The sequence below is a fragment of the Betta splendens genome, chromosome 17 (assembly GCF_900634795.4).
Source record: "Betta splendens chromosome 17, fBetSpl5.4, whole genome shotgun sequence".
NCBI classification, from domain to species: Eukaryota; Metazoa; Chordata; class Actinopteri; order Anabantiformes; family Osphronemidae; genus Betta; species Betta splendens.
In genome coordinates, this window is record NC_040897.2 from 113054 (window position 1) to 130573 (window position 17520).

The 17520-nt window shown below is 42.5% G+C and overlaps 1 protein-coding gene across 8 annotated transcripts; it reads right to left on the reverse strand.

Annotated features, from left to right (window-relative positions):
• Nucleotides 1–2940: 2940 nt before the first annotated feature.
• Nucleotides 2941–17500, reverse strand: LOC114844087 (transferrin receptor protein 1-like). Of its 8 annotated transcripts, none has more exons than XR_008692998.1 (19): nt 17120–17500; nt 16500–16692; nt 16009–16183; nt 15696–15918; nt 15480–15611; nt 15269–15364; nt 15041–15180; nt 14801–14952; nt 14603–14722; nt 14391–14476; nt 14220–14283; nt 14051–14118; nt 13901–13965; nt 13704–13797; nt 13393–13614; nt 13112–13270; nt 12671–12881; nt 8868–9051; nt 2941–6376 (listed from the first exon to the last, which is right to left on the reverse strand). XR_008692998.1 is itself a non-coding variant. In XM_055503611.1 (18 exons), the coding sequence occupies exons 1-17, from the start codon at nt 17225–17227 to the stop codon at nt 12682–12684; spliced, it is 2259 nt and encodes a 752-aa protein (XP_055359586.1). In that variant the 5' UTR covers nt 17228–17498; the 3' UTR covers nt 2941–6376; nt 12671–12681. The 8 variants fall into 8 exon arrangements, 6 of the variants coding, with proteins under 6 accessions (XP_055359586.1, XP_028986997.1, XP_055359584.1 ...); XR_008692999.1 differs by having other exon boundaries at nt 12671–12843; nt 17120–17498; XM_055503611.1 differs by lacking the exon at nt 8868–9051 and having other exon boundaries at nt 12671–12843; nt 17120–17498.
• Between the last annotated feature and the right edge of the window lie 20 nt (nt 17501–17520).

The window sequence follows — 17520 nt, forward strand, 5'->3', positions numbered from 1 at the left end:
CACCTTCTCCCTGTGTTTTGCAAGACAAAAGGCCGAGGCACACCAGTGGTTACAATATTCACACACTACGCCCCCACCGGCGCACACGCGGCATCAAGACACACGTTACAACGCCACTCGCATTTATGATTCAGCAACCCATCATAACCGGTGTAGCAATGACTGCACAATTATTTCGTTCCTATGAAAGCGCAGGCGTTCTTTAGACCGTAATAATGATTCTCGAAAAGAAACATGTATAAAGGTTTACCAGGCCGCGGCTTTGCAGTGTGAAACGTGTTGAGGCGCTTCAAATCTGTTCTGTAAAAGATTACAATCCGACGCTGAACAAGCTCTTCAAACTTCTCCACGTCCGTGAAACACACCGGCGTCTGCGCTGTTGCCCGTTGCTGAAGATCGTGCCCCCTCCTTTCAGCCTCGGCGTCTGTGATTCCTGGATAGAGCAGATGCGCCAGGTTGATGGCAAAACAGAGCTTATTATTACGATTGTTGATGTACATGAACCTCTGCTTCTTTTGAACAATTTCGCAGTCTAGGGTCTTTGCCAACAGCCTTTTACCACCCCCTCAGGGGTTGCGCGCCACCTGAATCACCAGCTCCAAGCTGCTGTCCGTCAACACTTCCATATTGGAGTGAACAGCGCCGTCCAGCAGGTCCTGAAATTGGGAAAAATCCACGCCGTGTGTGTGTGTGTGTGTGTATGTGTGTGTGTGTGTGTGTGTGTGTGTGTGTGTGTGTGTGTGTGTGTGTGTGTGTGTGTCTGCCAAAAATGCCATATGACTGCAGACCAACAACACAGAGGACTATCAACGATGAAAGGGTATATGCATTGCAAGTTGCAGATGTTGCAATTGTTTCAAAATCTGCTCTTTCTAAAACGACACAGGGCCGACTTGACGCATAAACCCAGACGGGGGGAAGGAGGACTGTAGAAGGATACCAGGCCACCGCAGGACTGTGAACTCAGATACACACGCAGAGGAATGCGAGACCCCAGTGATACAGAGAGCACAGCCTAAAGGAGGATACACAGAAAGCACCGGTGGCTCATATATATATATAAAATATCTGCATACATAACAACGTTCCAATATTCGCATCGCCCTTTAACACGGTGGATTAAAGTTCGGCGGACCTATGACTCTCGGGGTCAAAGAACAGGTACACTTTGACATTCGGGGTCAAAATACAGGTACACTTTGACTTTCGGGGTTAAAGATCAAGTGCACTCTGACACTCTGGGTTAAAGATCAAGTGCACTCAGACATGGCAAGTTCACGGGTGAAAAGATCCAGTGACCTTTGACCTAGAGCTTTCAAAACCCGAGTTGTTCGAAAGTGGGCTATATTATCTCTGCTATGATTTGGGACTGCATTACAAGAGGTGAACCCACAGTGTTCCAGGATGCACTGTTGTTTCTGATTCATCTGTCATCTGCACATGATGTTCAATGCAAGGTATGATGACTACTAAACCAATACCGAAGGTAGGTGGTGGAAAATAAAAAGATCCTCTGCAGGCACTCATCTGCTCTGTACATACAGTAACACCTTGATGTTGCGTGACGTATCATCTGATCACACACACTTTGCCACAGAATCTGCCTCACAAAGATGATGCAATGCACATTAGGGCAGTCATGGCTCACAATGAGTTCAGTTATTGTGAGGCAGGTTGAGTGGCTGTTATTCTCCCGCAGGTAAAGCAGGCTCTGAGACAGGAAGTCCAATGATGGAGCACATCTAAACAGCCACAATAAACTGTAATAAATCACTGTTTAGAATACTTGCAAAGATCGGCACAACATTAGAGCGTCTTCCTGGGCCTCCAAGCAGGAGGACATGATTTCAGTCTCATCATAAACTGAAAATCACCGGAACAGATGCGCTAAATCCTTCCTCATCAGGTGTCGACAAGGTCGTGATGTCACTGCAGTCTAATGAAGCTGGATCTTAGCTTTGTTGGCAAGTGATTGTGTAAGTAGCCCGACGGTGGCGAGCTGACGGACCTGTCATTCCTTTAGCAAACGCCATGAGTCGTAACGTAATCGACAGTTGTCAGCACTGAGACGGGCTAAATAAATAATTGTTACGTTGATTAATGTTAACAATGTGGGTCTCATTGTGTGTCAAAACACGACCGCAATCCTTCAAGAGTTACAAATATTTGTCGATGTTGCACTTCAAATGCTGTTGGGCGTTTTATTGTGAATGTCCGGCGACTGGCCCCGCCCCCGGTTTCCCTTTTTCTTATTTCGTTTTGAAAGTGGAGATCAGTATATCGCAAATGTGTTTTACCGACTTAGGGAAACAAAACACAGCATAAAAGTCGTTATTCAATTTTCATTTTACACATGAATAATGAATTGCACTTCATGCACGGACCCTAAAACTCTACTTCTGCCAAGTCAGAATACATTTGTGGATATGAATGAATGCTGAAATACAGTTACTGATAGTCATCTTAAAAGCCTTAAATGTTTAAACGGGATAAGGTTCAGGCTTTCCTTCATCTTTATTTTACCCTGCTTCAGTGCAGGTGTTATCTGAACATCCACTCGGACCCGCAGCTAAAACATTAGTCGACGATTATAAAAGTTAGTGTGAACATTTTGTTGCTTAGGGTCATGGGCCCAGCTGTCAATCGGAACAAAATACGGGGCCACCTGGACAGGTCAGCAGGGCATCAGTAACACAGTATTTCCAGTTTCTGGAAATGTGAAAGAATTATAATCATTGTAATAAAACAACAACTATAATCCTGCATATTTATTTCATGGAAAATTATAGGTTTGGAATGAAAAAGGCCACAGTCTAATTTCCTCTTTGATGATGACATCAAAAGCTGTTGTTGTACTAACAAACGATGCACATTGTGGTCTGTGGTCTTCTACAGCTGCAGCTGTGGTGGAAATTTCCCATAAAGAAGCAGATGAGAGAGTTGTCCTTTTGTGCAATTTATTGAAATAATAAAGAAAATAAAAATAATGGGGAAAGCAAATAAGAAGCATGGATGTTGATTGTGCACATCAACAAACCAAAAACCAGCTGGGGAGATCAGTGCACACACCACGAAGGTGTGATGCAAAGAGCCCACGATCCTCACGTTGTCTCTGCCTTTTAACCCCTTTTCTCTGGCTCTGGTGGAATGTCTCTCTGCAGCAATGGAATTGTTTGTGCCACCTTATCTCGCTGTGAGTGAGAATGTTTGCTTTCTCACTTCTGCATCACCCTGTCTTGTTATCCAAAGGAAGGAACACCGAGCTTCCAAGACAAGATGCATTGGCTTTAACAGCCTTGGGTCTGGTGGGGAGTCAGATAGAATGGAGCCAGAGTCCGGGTGTAAAAGACAAACATATATCATAAATTATTAGTCAGTCAAATGGAACATCAGATGTTTAGACTTGATGTACATCAGGGCACAAGAGATTAGTTGTTTGTGTAAGAATGTTCAGTATTGCACCTAACCAGCACATGACGACTGTGTTGGATAAGAAATAGCACAAGGCAAAATTTTTCCATTACATTCCCCCCTTTTGATTACACATTAATCAAACACTAAAATAATAAAATTTTTCAAACATTGCATTTTGTTGTAACAACCCTTACAAATAAAACAGTACGTGTATAAGTGTAAGTCAAAATTCAAAAATACACCTTCACATAAAATGCAAGTAACTTAGGGACAAAACGTTGTGAGCTGTTTTGGTGGGTAGTTATACAAGAATAACCTCTGTATGAGCATGTGAAGAAAATAAGACCATAATCATATTTGTATCATATTATATTTTTTGTGGTCAGATAACCTAAGACCATCGTCAAAGTCATTAAGTGAATTAGAGTTGGGGTTTTTGAACATAGTGCATTGTGTCATTTTATACAAGAGTGTTGCTGAGGTTGCACGCATGATGAGACCTCTAACCAGTGGGATAACTTTCGGATCTTTAATTGTACATTTGGGTCTAGAATGAATAAGAGAATCAGGGATTTAACCAGAATGATGGTGCATATTTCCGCTTGTGTTGTCTTTCATCTGTAGATGAAAGATTAAAAAAAATTTTTGTAGCAGTGAATAAAGTGATTGTGAGCAAATTAAACACAAAGTCAACTTTAGGATATTTAAACTCAGTGTCGTTGTGACATTTTCTTCTTCAAAAGTAGTGTGTAAAGTTATATAGAAACATCATGTGATAAAGGCAACAATCCAAGTAACATAAAATGAAGTCTAACAAAGCATGTAACAATCTGCTTCGTCCTGTTGAACAGTAGCGTTAGATTGTTTCCAACCCTTGTGTTGACGCATTGACAGTTCGTTGGAGTTCTTCAGGTTGTGATCAGCTGATCACAGAGACACCTGGGATTTGTTATCACCGCCAGGTTTCCTCCCAATGTCGTCTGAGTCACTGTCACTCCCGTGATTTGAAGAGTCTACACGTCGTCCAGCGTCGGCAACTCAAGGCTGCTCGTGTGTGTGTTTTCTCAGAAACGTGTGTGTAGATGTATGGTCTGATAGTGTGATTCACCGGCGCAGCTTCAGGCGGCGCTTGGCTCACACCTTTAGCTGAACGGTCAACGCAGCCTCGCCTCAGTGCGTGTGTGAGCACAGCGAGGGTCGTCCTTCTCAGTTCTTCTCGTTAGTGGTGGCTTTCTCGTGTGGTGTAGATGTAGATGGAGGGTCGTCTGTTGGATCCGGGACCTTCTTGCAGTGGAGTGGATCCAAGTCGCTCTCTCTGCGATCTTTCAGCCGTGTGGGTCGTCAGAAGGACCTGGAAGTGGCCTCGCCACCGTTTGGAGTCCCAATGCTTCCTCCTGAACTCCTTAACGATCGCCCAGTCCCCTGGTTGGATGGTGTAATGGCCCTGTCGCCTGTTTTCACCTGTTGGGAAATCTGAATTGTGGGGAAAAAGTGTTTGGGCGGCACGGCTGCCATCAGGCCCAAACCAGACTCCATGGCTACAGGTGGAACCATTCGTCAGCCAGAGTCTGCGTTCCTGTGAGGTACAAAATGTTTAAAGCACAGGGAGAGAGGAAGGAAAGGATAGAGAGAGTTGGAGAGAGGAAACGAGGATCAGGAGAGGGAGGGGTTGTTGGGCAGCGACCTTCGCAGCAGCGTCTGCAGCTGCATGTCGGCAGAAACAAAGTATTCACTGATGTTGTGAGTGGGACAATTACAAACAGCATTAGCTGTAGGTGGCAGGACAGCGTCCAGCAAAGCAGAACCTTATCATGATGTAAGATAGGTTTGCAATCAGACTTAAAAAGCTTCCTATGCTTCCACAGAGCGTCTGTGGAGTCTGTAGATGGTAACAGACTCTCCTTCTGCTAGTTTACTAGCTTCAGTCAACGCGATCAACTCTGCAGCCTGAGCAGAGTAGTGTCTTAGCAAAGCGCCAGACTTCAAGACGACCTCTTGATAATAATGTTCAGCATGTTGAGCAAGGTGGTGTTGTATCCAAGCCATCGAGCTGTAGAAAGATGTGATCTATTCCAAAAGAATCAAAAACAGTATGAGGACAAAAGAACAGAAGTCGTACAACCTGATCTCTCATCCACTGTTTGAGTGAAAGGTCGCGTAGGGTCAGATCAGGAAGACCCAAAGTAGGAGCCTGAAGAGCAAGCATGAGGTCAGTGAACGTTGTTCAGCCTCAGACGTCCACGTGAGACAAGAAGTGGACGATGAAGACGCCTGCATCAGAACCCTGAGTGGGACCTCAAAGACAGTAAAGTTAGGAATGAAGTTCCTACAATAAGAACAAAGACCTAGAAAAGATAAGCTGTTTATACGTGCACGGTTTAGGCAGGTTTCACATTGCTTTAACTCTGTTGGGTGAGATGGATTTGCCATCAGCTGTAATTACAATGACCCAGAAAATAACCTTTGTCTGAACTAACTGTAATTTAGACAGGCTCTCTTTGTGGCCTGTAGCATCCAATGTTTCAGTAGCTTAGTGGTGTCTGCAGTAACACCATCTATGGCTTCTTTTAAGAGGGTGTTGTTGTTTACATGGTCTGTGGTCAGATTTAGGTGTGATGACCACTGGTTCACATCCTCTGATCAAACCTACATCATGTCTGTGTGTGAGCCACAGGGAAGCAGGAGCTTCCTGTAAGGCTGAGTGTTGGGTCAGAGCGTCCTCTGAAAAATGAAAATAAAAACAAAAGCATGTAGTGTGTGTCATTAGAATGTGGAGGTGCCAAGTTCAGTTTGTTGCACATGACGGGCAGAATAAAAAAAATTATAAAGTATGCAAAGTAGGTGAATACGTCACATGGGGTCAGAAGTCATTTACCAGTCTCCACCCCGTTGACATCTGTTCACGAAAGGACCCACATCCTGCATCCGTCTCCATCATGTTTTCACAGAGGGAGGTGTGGAACTGTAGAATAAAAATCAAAAAGATTTTTGTTCGTTATTAAAAGAAATTGCAAGCGCAGACCTGTGTTCATCCCTAAAGAGGGAAGTTGAGGTCAGTTTGTGTGTGTGTGAAATCATAACTCTTCAAATTCATCATCAGGACCAGAAGACACATGTGCTGTACAGGACAGGTCAGATGCATCTCTGGAGGTCGTATCACATGGGAAACAAGCTGTGATGCAGCCTGTGTGAAGGCCTCAGTTACAGCCCCCCCTCAGCAGCCAATGATAAGAGCACAGCTGAGCTGAAGTTAACAGCAACAAAAGAGGGATTATTTAGAATGTCTGTAGATGTAACCTGCACTCCGTCTGGAGTGGAAATCAATCAAATACCTAAACTACACATGAGATCTCTTCCTAAAAAATTAACTGGGAAAGCAACAATAAATCTCAAGGTGTCTTGCTGTCAGATGTTGCACAAGACAGTGAAAGAATAAGTTTTTCTTTAATAGTCTGGTACGTACAGTCATTATTATTACTTCTCTCTAATAGTCGTCTTCCCTTTAATAGTCATTAATAGTCTGTTTCAGTCAGTTTCAGTCTTCCTATAGTCTGGTTTTGTTTTTGTTTTGTTTTCCTATAGTCTGTTTTGTTTTTCTATAGTCTGGCCAGACAAACCTATATTGTGCACAAATATTTTTAGAAACTTGGAGGATTTTATTACTGAATTTGTTGCAAATTGAAATAGTTTAAACCCATCAGACTGTAAAGTCATGCAGCAGTTGTCATTTAGCTGTTTGTCATAATTTGAAAATCACTCAGGGATTTTTTTGAGCAGAAAGCGATTCTTCATTGCGAGCAGATAAGCATGAACATGAATTTGAGCGTGTATCAGCTGTAAGCGTGTTTCTTCATTGCGTGTATGAATGTGTGTGTGTTTTGCGGTACCGTCTTCTACGTCACGTGAAAAGGAACCGTCACCTTCCTCCTTCCCCAACCATCAGTCTGATGTGAGCGCCAGTGGGTGAAGCCTTTCAATGGGACAGTTGTTCCTCGATGACAGACCTTTCCTGGATCCTCAGATGCAGCTCTTTTGGGCCGATCACGTCTGAAGCCTCTCCTGTTGTTTCAACCAGTGTCTGTGTCAGAGCACGTCTTCTCTGCTGTTGCTCTGTCCTTGTTTTCCTTTGCTGATTGTCATAAGCAGGTGTCTGTGTCAGACACACACGCTTGTAGTAGCTGGTTCATCTGATGAGCCCAGAACGTGATGGCTGCAGACGTTGTGGGAGTCTGTGAGGCGTCCATGCTGTGGTCTGTGTCCTCCAGCTGCTGTGGTGTCAGAGCCTCCACCCTGTTCTGGTTGTTGGACAGGCGCTTCTTCTCCTTCGGTTCTTCTGCTGATGGTGGGAAAGGAGTCCAGATCCGGATTTACCCTCATTACGCTCAGTTCTGCATTAGAATAGAGAGCAGAAACAATGGGAGCATTTGCTCTTGACATGATATGTGTGTGTGGTGTATGTGTGTGTGTGGCAGAGTGCAAACAATTCTTCCCCAGAGTTGTTCTCTCCTTTTTTTCTGTTACTCTCATCTCTCTTTTGTTTCTTTTAGGGCTTTAGTTTTGATAGTTTTGCTTTTTCAAATCTCATCTTTTGTATCTAACTTTTCTTTTAAAGGTGCATATGTCTTTTACACCAAGTGATTCTCCTTTTGAACCGATAACCAGTTTCCCACTCATGGAAACATGAAACGCACTAATAACCATATTTACTTTTTACTTTTAATTACTTTTAGTTTTGTAATGCTGCAGTCTGGTGGTGGAGACTTAGATCGCCCCGAACCCATCTTTCAGAGTCCCGGCGGTTTCCTGCCTTAGATTTTTATGTGTTCCGGCCGGAACCTTTTTTCGAAATTTCTCTTCCACGGACGTCTCCGTAGAAAGGGAACCGCTCAGATCAGCGACAGGGTTCTCGGAAGTGCTCCCTCACCGTCAGGCCCCTCTAAGACCCGGGTCCCTCGTATCTCAAAAACACTTCCCCCTGCAAACGCGCTCCGTATTTCAGAAGCTGTGTTTTATTTCTTGTCCACACCCTTTGGACTGCGCTCAGATCTGCACACTGGTCTGTATCCTCAGTACAGACAAAACAAGCTCGGTCCCACGAGCCAACCCTTAGCAACCACCGTCTCGGCCACCAGGGCAGACTTTGACCTAATTAATTTTTCTACCAGAATATTATATTTCAAATTAAAAAAATTTTGTTTGGTCCTAATTATTAAATTTTAGATGTTTTCAGCCACATAGTCGTTTTAGAAATATTTTTGTCTCTAGTCCTAGTTATGTTTTCTTTTTTCGTTGTTTGTTTAAGTCTAGTAGGGGATGTTTTAGAATTAATTGTTATTTGCCTTACTTTCCCTAAACCAAATGATCAGAGCCAAGTAAACCCGAATACCTGAAACCAAATTCAAACCCCTTTTTTTTTTCTTCAATAAGTCGCAACAAAACGGAATCTCTCTCACCGGGCCGGGTAGAGGTTTTGTGTTCGTTGGATCTCGTCAGAGGCGATCCAGACGGGTGAGCAGTCCTCCCACTCAGAACAGCTGTAGAGGTTTGGAGGCTGAGCGACCCTAGTCCTCAGGACTATCGTCCCTGGTCACACCGTCCAGACGACCTGCAGCGGATCCTGTTCGTAGACGCCAATTTCTGTGGTGGAAATTTTCCATAAAGAAGTAGATGAGAGAGAGTTGTCCTTTTGTGCGATTTATTGAAATAATAAAGAAAATAAAAATAATGGGGAAAGCAAATAAAAAGCATGGATGTTGATTGTGCACATCAACAAACCAAAAACCAGCTGGGGAGATCAGTGCACACACCACGAAGGTGTGATGCAAAGAGCCCACGATCCTCAAGTTGCTTCTGCCTTTTAACCCCTTTCTCTGGCTCTGGTGGAAAGTCTCTCTGCAGCAATGGAATTGTTTGTGTCACCTTATCTCGCTGTGAGTGAGAATGTTTGCTTTCTCACTTCTGCATCGTCATGTCTTGTTATCCAAAGGAAGGAACACCGAGCTTCCAAGACAAGATGCATTGGCTTTAACAGCCTTGGGTCTGGTGGGGAGTCAGATAGAATGGAGCCAGAGTCCGGGTGTAAAAGACAAACATATATCATAAATTATTAGTCAGTCAAATGGAACATCAGATGTTTAGACTTGATGTACGTCAGGGCACAAGAGATTATTTGTTTGTGTAAGAATGTTCAGTATTGCATCTAACCAGCACATGACGAGTGTGTTGGATAAGAAATAGCACAAGGCAAAATTTTTCCATTACAGCAGCATCCTGGGGGAAAGTCTGCTGGATCCATGAGGGTGAAACCGTGTGACCTGAACCTTAGAGCGGCTAATGGGCATTAAAGCATATAGCATATATTATAGCAATAACCACAATGAGTCAATACGTCCTGTCAAGATGTGTTCATTGAGAATGACAGAACAGTCATCTTTAGAATTTGTGGTTACAAAAACAACAAATAATCAATCAATAATCATGATCTGTTACAGGTCTGATAGCAGCATGAGGGGGATAAGAGATTCATTGACAGTTTACCTTGTACAATCTTAATGTTTTGTGAACTAATCTGTCCTAAACAAAAGAGAAAAAAAGAACTTACATTTGGAAGATAACCTGGAAGTGAAAGCTGTTATCATCTAGCTAAAATATGTCATTACAGCTGAAAGCAATATTGAATTTTACAAAGAATTATTAGTATCTTCTTTAGGGTAAACAATTTTCTCTAAGTGCAAAGAATATTGGGAAATCTTAGATAACAATTTCTAACCTTCCTAACAATTTTCCTTCACATATAACTAGAACATAGTAATGTCAAAAAAGGTAGAAAAAAAGATTGACAAAAGTCTCTTTCACACACATCCTTTATATGGAGGATCATTTCCAATTCTTACACATTAGTATTATCAATGGAAGTATCAGTATCCATGTTTGTATTTCCACCTTTCCTGTCATTAATACATTGATTTGCTTCTGTGAATACTTCATTCCATCTAACACATCTTCATATTCTACTCACAAGTAGACCAGGGAGCTCTCTGAAGAAAGTCCTTTTGACGACATTGCAGGACAATTCAGAGGTGCCCGTTGTTGTTGTTGTCATGTGGACGTGTTAAGTGCATGTGTGGAAGATGCTAAGGATTTCTTAAGGCCTGGTCAACTTTGATTTAAAGTGAAATATACCAGAGGCAGTTCCACAGTCTCACATAGTTGCAACTATGATTTTGATGTTTTGCATATTTAATTTATAGTCATTTGGTGTCTTTAGTTTGATCTGTCCTCTCTTTGTGATTACATTTTTGAACTGTGCTCTGTGACGGAGGAATGAATGACACCAAAAGAAGAACAAAATTAGTGTGAATAGCATGTTCAGTGGCACAATAACTACACTGCACACTCATTTGCTGTCTTATTACAATAACAATATCACCCCCAATGTAAGAAACCTCTTCTACTTCTTACTGTGTAGTAATTACCTCCATAAACATACATGTGCAATACACTATACATAAATGTTAAAATGCTCTTTCTGTATTTTTCAGTTTTACTCGAGTGCCTTGTGTTTCTGTTTTTTTTTTCTTGTTTGTTTTTTCTTTTGCACATTTTAATACTGTCTGTAGTTGCTGCCTCAAAAAGTTTATTTGTATTGTCTGAGTTGCTATCCGTTTCCACTAGGCGGCGCTTGTGTATTGGACACTCGCTGATTGCTGAACAACGCGATTACGTTAATTTGTATATTTCATATTTTTGGTTATTGTTTTTTTAATGTTTATTGTGATTTGATACTGTTATTTATTTCATTGATTAAGATTGCTTGTTTTCAAGGTTGGTTGTGTTTTTTTATTTTTTCCCATCTTACCTTTTCGGATATCACTTCCTGGTTTGTGGCACGCTAAAAGAAAGAAGCGATAAGTTGTCGCTAAAAGATTTCAAGTGTTTTTCATGTAAATAAGGTTGTCCACTCGAGGAATTTGAAGTCTATACCCCTTTCTTAGTTTACAAGCAGGCAAAGTGGTACGTGAATGAGCTTTGTTCTTTTATTTAATACACGTGTGTCACGTGTAATTGTATGTTTGACTGACGGTGTTGTATTTGTCTCATTTATCTAGTTCTATGGTGACGTTGATGAATGTTAAGATGCATTTATCAATTAAACATCTGTAAAAGGAACTCCAGCCTTCGCGTTGTGACTAAGGGAGGCACACTGTTTTTGCTCTATCTTGTTTTTGTTCAATGTTATATCACTACTGCAAACAAAGAAGTTTTCCCATCGTGGGATTAATAAAGTCTAATCTAATCTAATCGTAAAATGTGGACAAAATATCTTTGTTATCAGGAAAAAGGAGTGACACAAAAGAAACTGAAATATGAGCCTTTCACATTTGAACACCTACTGTATCTAGACATTCTAGACATTGTGCAGACCACCTCAGCGAGGTGCGTATGATTAACAAAGACATCTAATGAGACCTCATGTCCTAAGTCAGACAGTCCTCAGCTACCCCCACACCCGGGTGACCTCAGCACTGGACCTGCTGCAGGTTGCATCAGGGAGGATGGCCCCATCTACCTGCTGTATCAAGCAGATATCAATGAATTTTAACACCATCCAGTCATCACTGCCTGCCAATACTTGAATGCATGGACCATGAACTACTTCACAAACAGACTACACTGCAATGGCATTATTTATGTACAATGTTTTGTTTACCCAAACTAGGTGGGTCCAGCATAAAACATATGCACATGGCTACTGCTGCTCACCAGAATTTAGAAGATTTGACTCAAAACTATTGAATATGACTAATTACAGCAATTTACAAGCATTTATATCCATCTAAGTGTCACACAAATGTTATTTAGACTACTTAGCTGCCAATTTGTATTTGTTCATGGACTCAGGTGTTGGCTCTGCTGGCTGCTTCACTCCAATGTTTTGATACTGCACCACCCACTGGATAAGAATATATTGCTGATGGGCCTCATGTACCTCAGTGAAGCATTGCAGTCTTCATTTGCAGCAACATTTTTGAACAATTATGACAACTAACATTTTTTTTTAATTATGTATCTTTAAATGATTTTATATAATAATGACCTAAAGTTTTTTGCACAAGGAAAATACAAGATTTCTATTAAAATCACGTTATAAAAATATATTTTTGAAATTGAAATTGAAATGTTGCAACAAAATATACACTGCCAGCTATGTTAGCAGGGAGGAACTAAACTACATTATTCAGAGACCAGATGTCACCTGCTAGCGAATTAGCACAGCCCTGAATGGTCCAGGTGGCCAGAGCAAACTGGTCTCTGAACGCATCCACATCTACGTTGGGGTCGTTGTTTCTCATGGCATTGAGGTGGTTGTACAGACCCTCGAGTGTGTGCGGGCCGGAGCCCAGGAGGACGTGACGGAAGGGACTCTCCCTGGGAGACACAAAGGGCGACAGGAAGTTCCTTTCCACCTACAAAAGCAGAGACTATAAAGTCCAAACCTCACATCTTGGCTGGAAAGCAGATTTCTCTCTCACAAAAGCTTTGTTTATCTTATAAACAATGTTATGTTATCTGTCATAAATAATTTGATTACAAACATTACAATTACCATTGAGCTAAACAACTGAATTACACAGGAAAATATAATATTGTCCTGATGCAGAGCGTTTTGAAATTGTATTAACCATCATGCTCCTACCATTATAATGCGGTCATTGATACTGCGGCACATCTTGATGTCCTCCAGATCGCTGTTTTGGATATCTGCTGTCAAACTACGAGATGCGCGGTTGAAGGCGCTATAGGCTGAGATCAACCACTGCACTGTCAGCGTCTTGGGCAACAGCTGAGGCTGCATCTGAAAGCACAGAAATTCACAGGGATGAATTAGTGCTCAGAGTGAAGAGAACATGATGAAAATGCATTGTCTGAGTTTGTTTAAGTTGTAAAATCAGACAGAATGTTAGTTGAGCCACTGACCATCTTAATGCTATTGACTTTCACGTTGATGTGTGCCACATGATTACGTATAATTTTCTCATATCTTCCCAGGTCCATCCTCAACAGATGATCGTGGACCAGCCTCAGGGCTATGTGACCTGCGAACTGGGCTGCTACTCGAGTCAGCTGAGCGACACTGTTCTGCGTCACCGTGTTCAGCTTTTCCCGTGTGTCCAGCAATGTACCAAAGTACTGGTAGCCCTGAGAGGATAAACAAAAAAGACTTTACAATATACTTTACACCCACATGAACCAAGCTTTATATCTTCCACTACAGCAGGATGTCCTACCAGTTCATCCGACGTCAGTCTAAAGGAGACTGAGGGAATCCCAGAAAAAGCAAGGAAAGGATATGCAGCGCTGTCCAACTTTAGAGGCTCTAACCTGGAACATAAGCACGATTCAGTGGCGAAAGCCTGACAAAGACGCTGAACAATGAATGAAAGAGCGGTAAACACTGACACTGGGCAGCATCTTCCCTACTTACACACTTGATTCCCAGTTGCCTGCTACTTGAGAAAGGAGGTTTGCATCCTTGTTTAAAGCGCTCACCTGAGGAAAAAAGAACCCAACTGAAGCTTCATACAAAAGATTAAAATAAATAACTTTGCTAAATAACAAACAACTGAGGATTTACCCCTTTGATTGTGCTTCCAATCAGAGTGTGCAATAGGGGACTCGCAGCAACCTTAAAATTACTCTGACCTAAGGAAAAAAAAAAAGAAGCCATATATTAGCCATAATAGTAATAGATTTGTGGTAATTTATTTTTAATTCCTTAAAAAGGACTAATCTAAAGTAAATACCTGTTACTACACCATCCAGGTCAATGTAGGAAAAGGCTTTCATGCTCAGGGAAGACAAATAACCCTAGACATGCAAAACATCATCAAAACAAGCAACACCGAGCAGAATCATTACTTCATAACGGCAGTTATCGAGGAAATCTAGTGCCAAATCTCTTGGGCAGTTCTCACCTCCAGCCACTCAGTGGCGCCAACGTTCCCATATTCTCCAGCGCTCCAGCTCGCAAACACAAGGCTCCTTCTCGGCTTGAATCCATCTGTCAAAGTGGCAAATTAATACATTGTAACACATGTTATCAAAGCTTCCTTCATCTCATTCTATACTTTATCACATCAGACATCTACTGCCTCCATCAATGATCATCAGTTCACTGGAGACTCACCGTTCTTCACCATGTGTGAGATGGAACGCGCCAGCTCAACAAGGACGCTGGTACCAACGGTTGACGCTGCAAAACCTGGTCCCCACGCATCCCTCCGAGCCCCGATGATCACATACCGATCTTAAAAACAACATTAACCTGACATTTGTCACTCAGTGTTTGTTAATAAACACATTCTCTATTCAAGTAGATTCTCACCTGAGTCCACAAAGCCTTTTATGACCCCAAAGACATTATTTATCCTTTTCTCACTAAGAACGTTATTAACCTCCACAGTAATGACGTCTTTCTCGCCTCCCAGTCGCAAGACATCCCTCCATTGAGTTGGAGAACTGGGACCCTGCAGCTGTCTGTGGGACGCAGTTTAAATAGTGACTCTGTGAGAATCTGCAAAGACCCGCACAAGGTTCTCACAGGTGAATACACCATGAGTCGAACCTCAGAATGTCGTTGGCTGTGTTTATTGAGATGGTTTGGGCCACAATTGAAGGCAGGCCTGAAGACTGGACGGGAGGAAACTGGGTGTGATTGAAGGAGGGGAAGCCTGGGGTGTAGGGATCCCCTGAACCCAAGTGGACCTATGAGAAAAGCAAGGTCACTAACCAGACAGCAACTATGGCTCATCTGTTTGTGATTGTTCTATGTAGCAGTTCACCAAAGACTCACATGGCCAAAGAGCTGGGTTTCTCTCCCAAAAGAGCCATCAGTGCTGCCTGGGAAGATCAATACGGCAGAGGCATTCCTTCTGGCAGCATTGGCCACCTGCAAGCACAAGACACAACAAGCAGGGAGCTTATGAAACCATGTCACATGTATAGACTACAGACAGGAAGACATGATAATGTATCAGGTCCTCTTTTCTTACTAGAGCACTCACCTTCTCAGCGAAGCTGATCTTACCAGATTTGACCAGCACGACTCTGCCACTCAGGTCAATGTTTAGGTTGTTCTTGTCCTGCAACTGGTTCAAGTCTGCTTCGTCCCCATATTGTGCGTACACCACTGCTCCCTAGGGAAAGACAAAACATTATTCAGGTGTCCTTGATCAAATTAATCAGTTCACTTGATCTCATTAGTTTAGTTTGTAGATTACCGTGACTGTTCCATTGACACTGTAGGACAGGAAGCCCTTTGGATGATAGGTCCTCCCATTGAAAACCACTTTGTTGGAGCCTGAAGCTGGGGGGTCCTGAACCCTAACAAAATACTCGTCAGTCCAAGGGTTCATTCCATATTCGTTAAACTTCTTCAGCACTTTGCCTCGTAGAGCTTCATCGCCAGGAGAACCGGCCCGATGGTCAACACTGGCAAATTCACTACAAAAGTAGGAACAAAAAAGGAGAGTGAACTTATTTTAGGAAGGAGCCAACATTGATTTTAAATTAAACAGGCAGTTTCAGATTTACCTAAAAGTAGATTCAAACTGCTTTGTGGTGAGTTTTTGAGCAAGGAGATCTGTGACATTATCCCAGTCCATGAGAGGGGCAGCACCTGTCTCACGGGCAACAGGTTCTTCAATCTGGACCAGGGGGGCTGCAGCAGAGCCCTTGTTCCTATGAACCAGGTAGCCAGTCAAGAAGCCTGAGGAAGCAGAGGTTTCATATTAACAACAGAGAACAAGGCACACATCCAAACTCAGACTCCTGGTGCCAGATTACACCCTGAAGGTGAAGGTGCAGCATTTTGAAATGCAACCCAAGCACTCATCAATGTTATTGTCTTTGACCTCTTTCACACAGAAAAGGTGCAACTGGTTCTTTGTTATAGGGAGAAACATTCAAGTGTCTTTACTTTATTCGGATGTCACCATTAGCACAATTCAGCTTAGAAAAACTTAAGTTCCTCATATTGAGCCTTGCAGAACTACAGGCTGTTAGTCACAGCGCTGGTCTCTCACCAGTGGTAAAGGCAATGACGACGGTGGCTGCTATCAAGCACAGATTTCTGGGTGTGCGTCCAAACCTCTGAGCCACGTAGGCTTTGTAACTGGACTTGTGATCTTGATGGTGTCTCACTTCATTCTCCACATCGCCGTCCTTCATGTCATATGACAGCATCATCTCTACCTGGCTGCTGCTGTCCTCCATGCTCTGGGTCAAAGTGGAAACACAGTCCAGCTCCTCATTAAACTCATGTTTGATGATAAGTAGCTCTTGTTTAGTATTTGTTTAATTAGCTCCTCTGTGAACATATTTCAAACACTCATGTAGAATAGGTGGGTTTTAACATCTAACAAAACAACTGGATCAGAAATTTGCTGACACTGCAAAAACAGCAGAACAGCTTATTACGTTTTTGTTCATGTTTTAACAAAAGGTGCACTTTTAGAAATTCTTAAACCTTTTGATGGGACAGCTGTGATTAATGCTGCATCAAAGAACGACTTTGAGAAATTGTAATTAAATTGTGGTTCTAAGCAAACTACTTTTAATCTAGGAATTCTGCCCTAAGCAAGACCGTACGAATCATGAGCAGGATGATTAAATGTCAGGCAGAAGTACAAGAAAATAAACTTACTCTCCGACAGCTGGAAAACAAGGATGAGGCAGAGGAGAGACTTATGCAGACGTTCCTTTCAAAAAGGGAAGTGAGGAAAACTCCTCCCGCTTCCACTACAACAAACATGTCAACGCATTGGACCCATGGGCTTCCTCAAACGCTGACAAAACACGTGACGCGTCTTTATCTACGTGCTGGGTTTGAAGGAAATGAGAGACCAGCCATTTGTCCGAACATCGGCTTCGACTGCGAAGGGACACAACAACCGGAAACGTCTTTTGTGTGACTTTGTGTCTGCTTTCAGTTTAGAGTTCTGTCCTTAAAGGAACACGCGGGCTCAGTCGAACATCTGGAACTGGTTCGAAAACCCACTTTGTCTCCATCATCTGGTTAAAGTAAATTATGACAACTAATGTTCG